Here is a 14,248-nt window from a genome sequence, read left to right as displayed (position 1 = left end):
CTGTTCCACGTAACCTACAAAGAGGCAGGCATAGCTGGGGCCCATGCGGGTGCCCATGGCCACCCCCTTAGCCGGAGGAAGAGGTGGGGTTTGGGGCCTGTGTAGGTGCGGAAGATGGACCGGAGGAAGAGGTGGGGTTTGGGGCCTGTGTAGGTGCGGAAGATGGAAATCTTTGGATCCATTGGTTTATTTTATCCAGTAGATAAATTGTTCACCTGTATTGAACCATATTGAGGCTGCTGTATAACTTTATCGCTGCATTTTTGATCTTTCCTATGATTGGCAGGCAAACATTAATTCAGCCTTTAAGGAGATGGTGAGTGGATGGAAACTTGTAGGTGGTGGTGTTTCTATATATCTGCTACCCTTGTCCTATAAGATCGAAGTGGCCTTGGGTATGGAAAGTTCTGTCAGAGGATCTTTGTTGAATTTCTGCAGTGCATCTTGTAGATAATACACACTGCTGCTTCTGAGTGTCAGTGGTGGAGGGAGTGGATGTTTACCATTAACCAGAAACTCAGCTGGACTCATTACATAAATTCAGTGGCAAGAGCAGGTAAGACGCTAGGAAGGCTGCAGAGAGTGACACACCTCCTGGCTCCCCAAAGCCTGCCTACTACATTCAAGGCACAGGTCAGGAGTGTAGAGATAACTAAGAGTGGAGCTCGCTGAACACAGCAGGCCAAACAGCATCTGAGGAGCACAAAAGCTGACGTTTCGAGCCAAGACCTAGATCCTTCATCAGGTAAAGGGCCTATGCCCGAAATGTCAGCTTTTGTGCTCCTAAGATGCTGTTTGGCCCGCTGTGTTCATTCAGCTCCACACTTTGTTATCTCGGATTCTCCAGCATCTGCAGTACCCATTATCTCTGATACAAGTCAGGAATGTGATAGAAAATTCCCCACTTGCCTGGATGGGTGCTGCTCCAAAAACACACAATCCAGCCCTTCTCAGGACAAAGCCACTCGATTGGCACCACATCCACAACCATTCAGTCCCTCCTCCACCACCTCGACCAACTGGACCAGTGGTACTGCTGCTGAGCCACTCTTGGTGGTGGACATTGAAATCCCCCACCCAGAGTACATTTGTGTCCATGCCATCCTCAGTGCTTTCTCTAAGTGTTGTTCAACATGGAGGAGTACCGATTCATCAGCTGAGGGAGGGCAGTATGTGGTACTTAGCAGGAGATTTCTTTGCCCATGTTTAACCTGAAGCCATGAGACTTCGATGTTGAGGATTCCCAGAGCGACTCCCCCTCCCGACTGTATATCACTGTGCTGTTACCTCTGCTGGGACTGTCCTGCTGGTGAGACAGGACATATCCAGGGATGGTGATGGTGGTGTCTGGGGCATTCTCTGTAAGGTATGATTCCGTGAGTATGCCTATGCCAAGCTGTTGCTAGTCTGCTCTCCCAATTTTGGCACTAACTCCCAGATGCTATTGAGGAGGACTTTGTAGAGCTGACAGGGCTGTTCCTGTCATCGTGCTTTCTGGTGCCCAGGTCAACGCCAGGAGGTCTGTCTGGTTTTGTTTCTTTGTTGAGACTTTGTAACGATGGATATAACTGAGTGGCTTGCTAGGCCATTTCACAGGGCAGTTGTGAATCAACCCCGTTGCTGTGGCTCCGGAGTCACATGTTGGCCAGCCCAGGTGAGGGTGGCAGATATCCTTCCTTCCCTAAAGGAACCAATCGGCAATGGTCATCTGTAGTTCTTAATTCCAGGTAATTTTTGTTGAATTCAAATTCCACCATCTACCATCTATTCTTTCCAGTCTGCTAGTTTGACACACTGTTGTTCTGCTACTCTCATATTCCAATCACTTAATTCACACTACCAACACCCTTTCTTCCCCAGCATTCTACCTCCCCACTATTGCATTAATTCTGTCCTGTCCACACTTCACATCAACTCTGATGAATAGTTATCTGGACTCAAAATATTAGCTAGCTCTCTTTCCATGAATACTACTTGACCTGCAGTGATTTCCAGCATTTTTTTTTGTTTTCCCCCAGAACATTAGCTGAGTTTCTGGATTAATAGTCTAGCAATAATACTGTAGGTCATTGCCTTCATCAAGTGCTAACACTGAGCCTATGTGGTCTGATCAGAGTGGATACTGGTTGCGTGGAGATGCAGAAATGTGGGGAGTCTTACAGAGGACATTGTGGGCATGGTGTATCAGGGAGTATGGAGGGACTGGGTTGGGGGTGTCATGTTATGAGCTTATGAGGAATTTTGAGGGGGTAATACAGTAAGAGAGGGTGAAGGAGGTGTGGGAGGTAAGAGCTGTGATACTTAACACTCATATGCAGAGCTGAATCATTATCCCCATGAGTACAAGAGTGCCTTCGAACTGGTCTGTCACTGCAAACCCCCTGGCTTTGTTCTTACCTCAGCTGCCCAAATTCCAATCCACCCCAGCCTTCTCTGTGAAAATACCACCAATGCTGGGCAGAAGGTGGAATGACAACTACAGAAAATCCCTGTCTCAAAAGGAAAATGTATCCAATCATGGGATAAGGTCCCAATCTTTGAAGGGAGGGAGCAGAATCCCAAAAGTTTGGAAATTCAGCAAACATCCCCCAAACTCTTGAGAGGTGAGGAAGAACCCCCAAATGTTGTGATTCCATCTGGAAGATTTCCTCTGGGTAACTAAACCTTGCTATCCCTCGTCATGCAAAAGGAATTTTTACTTTCTTGATTTGGAAAGATAGAAGAAGCACCAATAATTCTTTCAGAAAAAGTTACCTTTTGTGTCTTTCACAGATTGGGATGAATGCTCAAACAGCAGTCGGAGGATATGTCAGCAAAGGTGCACCAACACAATTGGAAGCTTCTTTTGTTCCTGTGACAATGGATATTCACTTGGTGCTGATAATTTATCCTGTGTAGGTAAGTTACAGAATCACAGAATTGTTGCAGCACAGAAAGAAAGGCAACTGACCTCTTATGCCTGTGCCAGATCGCAGCAAGCTCATCACCTCAGTTTGTCCTTTCATATCTGTAAGGGTGAGTTTGACAAAAGTTGAGTGAGAAGCTAACTTTGAGTGAGCTAAAAACATGCAAGATATGGTCCAACAGAGCTGAATGTATCATCTTAAAAAACGGGGGCCATAGTTTACTTACCTTCATTGGTCAGGGCATAGAGTATAAAAATTGGCAAGTTATGCTGCTGCTGTATAGAACTTTAGTTCAGCCGCATTTGGAGTGTTGTGTACTGTCCTGGTTACCACGTGACCAGAAGGATGTGGAGGCTTTGAAGAGAGTACAGAAGTGGTTTACCAGGATGTTGCCTAGTTTGGAGGGTATTAGCTAAGAGGGGAGATTGGACAAACTTGGATTGTTTTCACTTGAACACAGAAGGATGAGGGGCGACCTGATAGAAATTTACAAAGTTATGAGAAGGATGGATCGAATGGATATTTAGAGTCTTTATCCCATGATGTAAATGTCAATTACCAGGGGAAATGGTAAAAATGGTAAAAGGGAAAGGTTTAGAGGAGATGTGAAAGATTTTTACACAGAGGCTGGTAAGTGCCTTGAATGCACTGCCAGAGGAAGTGGTGGACATAGACACAATAGAAATGTTTAAGAGGCATCTTGACAGTTAACAAATAGGCAGGGAGCAAAAGGATACAGACAACATAAAAGCAAAAGGTTTTTGGTTTAGAAAGGCATCATTTGTTTGCACAGTTTTGGTGGGCCGAAGCGCCTGAACCTCTGCTGTATGATAAACTTTGTTCTTGGTATTGTGTCAAGCTACAGAAAAGTAGCTGATAGGGACATCTTTGCAAGCATGACAATGACCAACTGGAGTGTGGCAGATTTTCTACATTGATTCTGAAGGATTTGAAGAGCAACATTTCTTCATTGTGGTGGTCGGCCACTTGAAGCGGATTCAGGTGTTTCTGATGAATCAAACAACAAGTTGTACAATTGCTTTCAAGAACAATTTTCAAGATGGCAATAATATAGTGGCCTTTGGGTTCCTGAGCCTGCCTGCTCCAGGCCGGCAGCGTACTTTTCTCTCTCCTTTTCGTCTTCTTTTTCTATTTTTCTTCCTCTTCACCTTCGAGGCCAGGGCAATGTTGGCAGGGTAGCAGCTGCAGCATTGGCTACGTGGATCAGAATTCTGATGGTGGTGGTGGTTCCCAGAGCGGGGACTCATGGCTGCAGTAGGCCTGGAGCCTGGGCTCTTGGCATTCTCAGCAGTGACAGCTGCAGCAGAGCTGGAGTCTCCAGTGGTATCAGTGTTGTTGCTGCTGTACCTAGAGGTGGGACTGCTTGAGGACTGGAACACTTTCCAGAAACCTTGCAGAAGTCCCAGAGAAGGGCTTGAGACCTCAATTTGAATGGAAGATAAACTTTATAGACGTAATTTCGTTTTATAACTCAAAATGGCACTGGATTGTGGCGACAAAACACCTTTCACTGTATTTTCCTAGACATATATGACAATCTAATCATCCATTCACTTATTCATTGTACAGATTTTTGCATAGGTTGATTGCTGCTTGTAGGTTATCAGAGGAAATTATATTGGACAATAGAGTTCTTTTGTCCAGAAGAGTTTTCAAATTTCATGTAATGAATGGCTTAAAACAAACTAGAGTTTCACCTTGTCATCTACTTCGAATGGAGCAGTAGAGTATATTGTACAAAATCTCTAGTCTGCTTGTGTTAAACAAATCAAAAACAAAAACTCAGAGAAACATCAGATGACATTGCATTAGAAACTAGTGGCTATCTGTTAGTTATTACAAAAACCCTAATATTATCATCAATAGAAAACCAGCTGAATTGTTTCTTGGAAGACAGCCAAGAATTAGGTTTTAATTGCTGAGGTCATGTTTATTGCAGCCAATAGAAGAGAAACAATCACAGAAAGAAAGGCATGATAGGTAAAGATTAAGAGAAAATTGATGGAAATTTCTAGAAGTAGCTATTATCCCGTTCTGTATTTGATAATCAGTTTAATATCCAACAGTTAAGTAAGTGAATTGCTTAAGATAATATAGTTTTATAAAATAAAATCCCTTTCTTCTTGTCCTCCGGGAAATACAGAAGTTTAAAGTTGAACCACAAGGTTAAAGTGAAAGAACACTGAACCATCGAATTTTACAGTGAAGAAAGATGGCCCTTTGGCCCATCTTGCCTGTACTGGCTCCAGAAAGAAGTATCCATCATTGGAAATTGTTGATGCCAGGGAGTTGTAAGAAAGACTTGATGTTCACATGTACTCATTCAGAATGTTTGGTAGTGAAAATATTAGTGTTTTGTCATCAGAGGTTCATAATGAAGCAGCGAGTTAGGAACAATGAAATGAGTCTGATGAATTTAAGATGAGAGGAGAAAGAATTAAAAGGGACCTAAAGGGCAACATTTTCACACAGAGAGTGGTGCTTCAATGGAATGAGCTGCCAGAGGATGTGGTGGAGCCTGGTACAATTACAACATGTAGAAGGCATCTGGATGGGTATATGAATAGGAAGGGTTTGGAGGGATATGGGCCAAATGCTGGCAAATGGATCTAGATTTATTTAGCATATCTAGTTGATGAGGACAAGTTGGACTGAAGATGCTGTCACTGTGCTCAGTAGCTCAAATGGCTATGACTCTAATTGGATAGCTGAGATTCAAGTAGGTAACCTAAAACAAGTTGTGCCTGAAACCAGTCCAAGTCCAAGTCAGAATCAGACAGATTGTTGAAAGGAAAAGTCAGTTCTTGTTAGAGAAATTTTTCCTCAATCTCAAGCCCAGAAAACCCAAGGTCTTTTCCCAAATGCTGAATATTTGAGATATGCTTCCGGGAATAGAGAACCACTGATTCAATTGGATTTGTAGATGAATGGAAAACAAGAAGAGTACGTAAATTGTATGGGATTTTGAACATTGGGCAGCATAATCATTAAAAAGGGAGGAGTGTAATAATTGAGACTGTTTGCATATATATGTTATTTATATGTATATACCAAACTCAATAAAATCTTAGTTCAATGTTGATTCTGCATATACTATGTACTCTTTAATCTGCCCTACAAAGATATCGCAGTATTCCCGAGATAATAGGAACTGCATTGCTGGAGAATCTGAGATAACAAGGTGCAGAGCTGGATGAACACCTAAGGATGCCTAACCTGAAGAAGTTACCCTCCTCCCTCTTGACAAACTTCAGGGGATCTCTCTCCCACTGCAACTCCTCTCCATTTATCTTCTCCTCTATCAATCTTCGATCTGCCTCCCCCTCTGTCCCTATTTATTTCAGAACCCTCTTCCCCTCCCCCATTTCTGATGAAGAGCCTAAGCCTGAAAGGTCAGTTTTCCTGCTCCTCTGATGCTCCTCTTGGCCTGTTGTGTTCATCCAGCTCTACACCTTGTTATAACACACTATTCCCTTGCTTTCCCCCTGTAGTACTGTATAATCTTCTTTTTAAAATAACAATCCATTTCTCCCTTGGATATCTTGATTAAACCTACTGCCATCACACTGCCAAGCACTACATTCTAGATCCTAACCACTCACTGCATTACAAGATGGAACTTAAGAACAGAGTGTCAGCACAGTCCTATTCTTGCTTCCAAAAGTTGCACAATTTCGCAAAAAAAAGTAGTATTGAGTCTACGCAGATTTTTCAGCTTGTCACACATTTTTCATTTGCATTATTAAGCCAAACAAAACAACAATGAAGCAAAAACCAAGAGACTTTCAAATTTGAAGAATGTACACATTAGTAAGGAAAACTGTTGTAAGGAGTTGTAAAAATAAACAAACTAGGTAGACAGGATAGTGAAGAAGACATTTAGTACGCTTGCCTTTGTTGGTTATTGCATTGAGTATAGGGAGGCCATGACGTGGCTGTACTGAATATTGGTTCAGCCACTTTTGGAACACTGCGTTCATTTCTGGCCTCAGAGACAGTAGGAACTGCAGATGCTGGAGAATCTGAGATAGCAAGGTCTAGAGCTGGATGAATGCAGCAGGCCAAGCAGCATCAGAGGAGCAGGATGGCTGACGTTTCAGGCCTAGACCTTTCTCCAGAAATCTGAAGAAGGGTCTAGGCCCAAAACGTCAGCCTTCTTGCTCCTCTGATGCTGCTTGGCCTGCTGTTTTCACCCAGCTCTACGCCTTGTTATCTCTATTTTCAGTTCTGGCCTCCCTGCTATAGGAAAGATGTTGTGAAATTTAAAAGGGTTTTACAAGGATAATGCCAGGGTTGGAGTGTTTGCGCCATGGAGAGAGGTCGAATAGGCTGGGGCTGTTTTCCCTGGAGCGTTGGAGGCTGAGGAGTGCCCTTAAAGAAGTTTATAAAATCATGAGGGATGTAGAGAGGGTGAATAGTCAAGGTCTTACGCGTAGGTTAGCAGAGTCCAAAACTTGATGGCATAGGATCAGGATGAGGAGGTAAGATTTAAAAGGGATCTAAGCGGCAATATTTTCATGCATGTATGGAATGAACTGCCAGAGGGAGTGGTGAAGGCTGGTACAATTACAATATTTAAAAGGCAACTGGATGGCTATATGAATAGGAACGGTTTAGAAGAATAGGGACCAAATCTAGTCCAAACAGGACTAAATTTATTTAGGATATCTGGTCAGCATGGACGAGTTGGACTTAGGGTCTGTTTCTGTGCACTACAAATTTAGATTCTAAGCCTGATTTATCAGCCAGGTTCAATCATCAAATTCTTCTTTGAGATGAATATACATCATACAAATGGTTTCAAAACATTTCAACTGTAGTTTTGTACACTTTCAAATTTGTAGTTCAAACAAATTAAAAACAAAATAAAATACTTATCTTACAATAGTTACGTCCCCAGTTCAGTCTTCCAACCGCAGGCCATCTCACTGGCTCAGTGGTTAGTGCTGCTGCCTCACAGAGTCAGGGACCTGGGTTCCATTCCACCCTTGGGCACCTGTCTGTGTGGAGTTTGTACGTTTTCCCCTTGTCTGCATGGGTTTTTGCTGGATGCTTTGGTTTCCTCCCAGCTCCAAAGATACGCAGGTTAGGTGGTTTGGCCATGCTAAATTGCCCATTTTGTTCAGGCATGTGTTAACCGTGAGACATACAGGGTTTACAGAGTTAGGGTAAGGGGATTGGTCTGATTTCGTGTGGACTTGTTGGGCTAAATGGCTTGTTTCCACACTATAGAGTGGATACAGTATAGAATAAAATCCCTATCTATTCCTTGGGGAGTTTTGCACATATGAATGATTACTTAAAATTTTAGAGAATACAGGCTTATTTTGTTCTTCAAAGGGACATTCCTGCCATCTCTGGAACAGGTCGATGAAAATTTGTACATTCCCTCTCTGACAATAATATCCTTCCTAAAATAAAGGACCAAAACTGAACAGAGTACTCCAGATGTGGTCGAAGTAAGGTTATAGACAATTCACACAAACCTCCAGTACTCCTGTGTCCAGATCATCCAGTGTTAAAGGCTGACAGACGGTTAACCTTCCCAAATCCTTGCTATACTTGCACGTTAGATGTGACTTATCAATAATGACACCCAGATTCCTTCGTACATCTACACTTCATAACTTTTGCCATTTAAGACACTCTGTGCACATCTATTCCTCCTGTGAAAGTGAATAACGTCTCAATTTTTCACATTATGTTTCATCTACCATGTTATTGCCCACTCATCAGTTTTTTTTTTCTGATGAAGAATCCTGAACTGAGAATCAACTTGCCTGCTCCTCGAATGCTGCCTGGCCTGCTGTGTTCCTTCAGCTCCACACCGCGTTATCAATTCCGGCTATGACCCGTTTGCATCTTCCTCACAGCATAGACTCCCACTTAATTTTGTGTCATTTGTGAAATTGCAAATATCATGTTTGGTCTCCATCTAGGGGCTATGAATAAATTTTATGAACAGCTTGGGCCCAACCACTGATCCTCGCAGTACCTGCACCTCACTTCTCATAGCCTGCCAGTGTGAGAATGACCTATTTATACTCTGTTTTCAGCATGTTAGCCAATCCTTAATTTGTAACAGTACATTACATTCTCTTGCACATGCTTTAATTTCCAAACAATGTCCACCTGGGACATTTTCAAAAGCCTTCTGGAAATCCAGAATACCGTACCAATCAAGTCCCTTTATCAATTCTGTCAGTAACATCCTCAAAAAAAAACTCCACCAGATTATCTAGCATGACCTCTCATTCACAAATCTTTGCTGATTATGGCCAAATCAGGTAAAGATTATCAAGTGTCCAAATATCATATCTTTTAGGGTATGTGCTAACATTTTTTCTGCTATCCCTGTAAGGCTAACAAATCTGTAGCTCACTGTTTTCTCTTCCTGTCCCCTTCCCTTTCTTAAAAGTCAGAATACATCGTTAAAATTTCAATTTGCAAGAACTGTTGCAGCATCTATAGGATTTTGTAGAATGATTACCAATGCATCCATCTTCATAATTCTGTCTTTCAAGAGCTTGGAAAAGAAGTCTCTTGCAATCAATCATCCTTAAAAGTTGACTTACATCAAGATTAATAGTTAGTTATTTTCCACTACATATCATTAGGTCTAAAACAGCATATTGTTCAGTCAGCTCCTCAACATACTGCTCCAGGAAATCACTTTTAACACATTCTTCCACAGTATTGTGTTCGTTAGGTTTGTCCTATATTTTGAATAATTATTGTAGTGATAATTTGAATTAGGTATTTTGATTAGTCTAAATGTTTAATATTGTCTGTATGGATTAATGCTGTAAATGCTAATGATTATGTTTGTAAATGTTAATTACAGTCATAACTGTTAGCTGTTAGCATCGTAACTGTTAATTGCTTTACTAAAAGTGTTGTAGGTGCCATCATAAAGGTTGTAGTATCAGAAAGAGCAATTGAAGGAGCGATGATAAATTGTTGCTGTGTAACTTGTCTGGAATATGAGTCAAAACAAAAGGCTGAAACACTAACAACCCTCTACAACTGGAGGTACCAAGTCGCTATGCATCTTGGTGCCTTTGAAGATCCTAGCATCATAGATGCCAGCCTGTAACAAATTCATTATGTGCTGGGCCCTCCACTCATTGAGGATGGGGAAATTTTTTGAACCTGACTCCTCTTGTTAGTTGTTTAATTGTTCTACCACTGTATACAACAGGATGCAGCATGACGAAAGAGCTCAGGTTTGAGCCACTGGTTTTGGGAAAGCTTAGACCTGCCTATTGCATGCTGCTATGTGCGTGTATCCTGAGCTCAGATCTGGCTGCTTAATTTATGTTACAATCTGCTATGGACCAATAATTTTTTTTGCAGAAGACAAAGTGGGAGTTCTAACAGCCTTTCTAAGAGAATAAAGGTACAAGATTCTAATGGTTTTAAACAAGCAACAATCAACTTTATTATGCAGCATTAGGACAGGAATTAAATCTACAAATTATATTCTATCACTCAGAATTAATGTTTTCATATGGGTGACGGACCAGCTTGATGATGATGGTGGAATGGAGGATCTTTCTGTGCTATGAGACTATGTGAGTGAATAAAGCTTTCCTGCTGCTGATGATGTACAGTTCTTCGTGGGGACACCAAATTTTACTCGCTACATGTTTGTAGTCTATCTCATTCAGTCTAGTGGTTGTGCCGCGTAACACAATAGAGGGTTATCACCATGTAAATATGGTACTTTGTTTCCACAAGTAGTGCTGATTCCCACTGATACTGTTGTGAAGAGGTGTCAGGTGGATTGAAGAGGTTGACTAGGTTTCCCTTTCCTCAAATCTCTCATCACTTGCTGCAGACTCAATATAGTAGCTATATGCTTTAGAACTCAGACAATTCGATCAGTAGTGGCACTACCAAGCCATTTTTGGTGATGAACATTGAGCCCCCCACACAGAATAAATTATGTACACTTGCCACCCTCGATGCTTCTTCCAGTTGATACTCACAATGGAGCAGTACCGATTTGTCAGCCAAGTTCACATACTCAGCAGGAAACTTCCTTATTGATTTTTGACTGGCCCGTGCAAATTTATGTGGTCTAAGTTAATACTGAAGATCCCACTGCACCTCCTTTCTGAATGTATACCCTTATGCCAACCCAGCTCTGATGGGCCTGTCCTCCTAGTGGCACAGTACATATCTGGGGTGATAATGGTGGTGTCTGAGACATTGTGTGATTCTGAGACTGTACTCAAAGTAGTTAGGTTATCTTCCTGAGTGAACCAGATGGGTTTTTATGCCAATATTTCATGGACACCACCCTCAGACAATCTTTTAGTTCCAGGTATTTTAAAACAGCTTAATTTAACTACTTAAAAAGAAAACTCCAATTAATGTATTTGAACCTGTGACAATTACCCACCAGGCTGCACCTCTGTGACATTATTGCCATACCATTGATCCTCTTATCCCACCAGCTACTAATTATTGTTGCATTAAATCTTGGTGATTAGTGTAGAAAGAGCTCCCAATTGGTGAGGTGAGTTTGCTTATTAGTTTAGTGAACATTGTAATTTAGTGGAATAAAGATTGATAATATGTTGTAAATAGTGAGTTTTGATGAAGTCACAGTCACATTTCTGAAAGCAATGACATTCACTGTCCTTCTCTCTGATTTTAGATATAGATGAGTGTGAAAAACATGGACACACACTTTGTGAGCACCAGTGCATGAATACTGTAGGTAGTTTCAAATGCATGTGTCCCCTTGGCTATGAGTTGCTCTCCGATGGACAGAGGTGTGGAGGTATGTGGCTATTCCTCATGTCTTCTCCTTTGCAAAGCACAGTGTGATTGTACAGTGTTCACTGTCATAAAATTGTCAAAAGCTTGTACAACTTAACGACTGGCAATACATCCACAACTAGTCACTCACTCTACCCCCATCGCTCAGTGTATATCATCTACAAGATGCCGCACAGAAATTCACCAAGGCTCCTTTGGCAGCACCTTTCAAAGCAACAGCAACTTCCACCTAGAAGGACAACAGCAGCAGGCACCTGAGAACACCACTGCCTGTAAGTTGCCTCTAAGCCACTCACCATCTTGACTTGGAAATATATCGCCGTTCCTTCACTCTCACTTGAATTCCCTTCCTAATGGCACTGTGGATCTACCTACAACACATGGCTTGCGGCAGTTCAAAAAGGTAGCTCACCACCACCACTTCAAGAGCAACCAGGGATGGGCAACAAATGCAGGTCTGCCAGTGATGCCTGTGGCCTATAAATGAACTGTTAAAAAAGACTAATTGGCTATTTATCATGGAGCTTCGGAGGCTGAGGGGTGACCTTATGGAGGTTTATAAAATCATGAGGAGCATGGATACGGGGAATAGCCAAGGTCTTTTCCCTAGGGTGGGGGAGTTCAAAACTGGAGGGCACAGGTTTAAGGTGAGAGGGGAAAGGTTTAAAAGGGACCTAAGGGGCAACTTTTCTCACAGAGGGTGGTGCGTGTAGTGGAGTAAGTTGTCAGAGGAAGCGGTGGAGGCTGGTACAAATACAACATTTAAAAGGCATCTGGATGGTTATATGACTAGGAAGGGTTTAGAGGGATGTAGGCCAAATGTTGGCAAATGGGACTAGATTTATCTCGAATATCTGGTCGGAATGGACTGGTTGGTCTGAAGGGTCTGTTTCCATGCTGTACAGCTCTATGACCCTGTAACTTATTACCACATTAGACTACAGAATTTATATCGTGAATCACCTGAATACATTTGCTTTAAAATTATTCACCTGGCCAATTTAATGTAACAACGTCTAAAGTGAAATGCTCCTTTTATGTTTTTTTACTTGACAATGTCAATGCTGGAAAAGCAGCAATTGGATTCAGCTCCAGGCTGTCAGACCATGTCTGATGAAATTGTATTTGTAACCAGAGGCAAGTGTGACTAAGATCTTCAGGGGCACAATTCTAACAAATGACTTTGCAATGCTTAAGTTCTTTGCAGTCTGGGACACATGTGGTCTCTGGGTAACTTGGAAAACAGATTGGTGTTCTTGTTAATTCGGCTTCCTATCTCTGCTTGTCAGAGGGCTTTAGATTTTGTGGCATTAGTCACATAAATGTTGATAACCTTCCTGAAATAAAACCTACCAATTACAGCTGGGCAATCAATAACTGGAGGAGTGCATTGCAAATTGTTTATGTGTATTTAATTTCTCAGAACCGATCCTATTGACATGCTTTTGGCATTTCTAGCTTTTAAAGAGAGATCACGCGGCCCATGTTGTGGGTGATAAGAAGGCATTGGGCTTGAAGATAGTCAAAATGGAATAACTAATTGGGCCAACAGCCCAAAGCCTCTCATTCTTTTCTCTGAAACCCTTCTAATTAAAATGTGAGTTGTAAATTGACCGGAAGACTTCATTAGTACAAGTGAAGAACTCCTAAAGGAGAATTTTGGAATCCACCACTAGTGACCACAGAGAAGTAACTTTAGCCATGATCACTAACCAAGAATGACATCCCAGCAAAGTGACTTCACTTGCAGACTAGCATTTGGGACAAATCTGTGAAGAATTATTTTAATGATTGTAACTTTTTTTTGAATATTTGTTCCTGGGACGTGAATGTCATTGGCTAGATCAGTAGTCATCTCCTATCCCTGATTGCTCTGGAGAATGTGTAGGTGAGCTGCCGCCTTCAACCTTGGGAGGTCAGGACACAGTTCCAGGAATTCAACCAAGCACCAGTAAACAAACAGCTATATAGTTCCAAGTCAGGATGGTATGTGCCTTAGAGGGGAACTTGCTTAAAGAGACATTTCCTGTGTCATTCTTGATGGTAAAGATCACAGGGCTAAGTGGAGGAGCCTTGGTGAGTTACTGCAGTGTGTCTTGTAGATGGTAAGTACTACGGCCACTGTGCATTAGTGATGAAGGGAATGAATATTGGAGGGGATGGACAAGGTGCCAATCAAGTGGGCTACTTTATCGTGGATGGTGTCAAGCTTCTTCAGTGTTGTTGGAGCTGCACCCATCCAGGCAAGTCACACTTCTTACTTGTGCCTTGTAGATTGTGATCTGTCATTTAGGAGGCAGGAGATGATCTCCTTGCTGCAGGATTCCCAGCCTCTGACTTGCTGTTGTGGTTGTAGCTTTTATATGGTGCATCCAGTTCTGGAGCTGAGTGGCCCCAGCGGAAGTCAAACTGAGCATTAGAGACAGGTTACTATTAAGCAACGTTTACTTGACAGCATTGGCAATAACCCCATACATTATTTTGTTGATGATCTAAAACAGAATAATGGGCCCATAATTGAAAGGCTTGGA

At 42.0% G+C, this 14,248-nt stretch overlaps 1 protein-coding gene across 1 annotated transcript in view; it reads left to right on the top strand.

Moving 5' to 3' along the window:
* The window catches only part of LOC125459369 (kielin/chordin-like protein), a 320,716-nt gene that overhangs the window by 194,847 nt on the left and 111,621 nt on the right, over positions 1-14,248 (top strand). Inside the window, exons 10-11 of the mRNA XM_059651906.1 lie at positions 2,773-2,898; positions 11,593-11,718. Of these exons, the coding sequence (XP_059507889.1) occupies positions 2,773-2,898; positions 11,593-11,718 (252 nt within the window). The remainder of the gene's footprint in view (positions 1-2,772; positions 2,899-11,592; positions 11,719-14,248) is intronic.

Source organism: Stegostoma tigrinum, chromosome 17, assembly GCF_030684315.1.
Source record: "Stegostoma tigrinum isolate sSteTig4 chromosome 17, sSteTig4.hap1, whole genome shotgun sequence".
Classification (NCBI taxonomy): Eukaryota; Metazoa; Chordata; class Chondrichthyes; order Orectolobiformes; family Stegostomatidae; genus Stegostoma; species Stegostoma tigrinum.
Note: the sequence above shows the minus strand (reverse complement) of the source record. Positions and strands in the feature narration are given on the sequence as shown.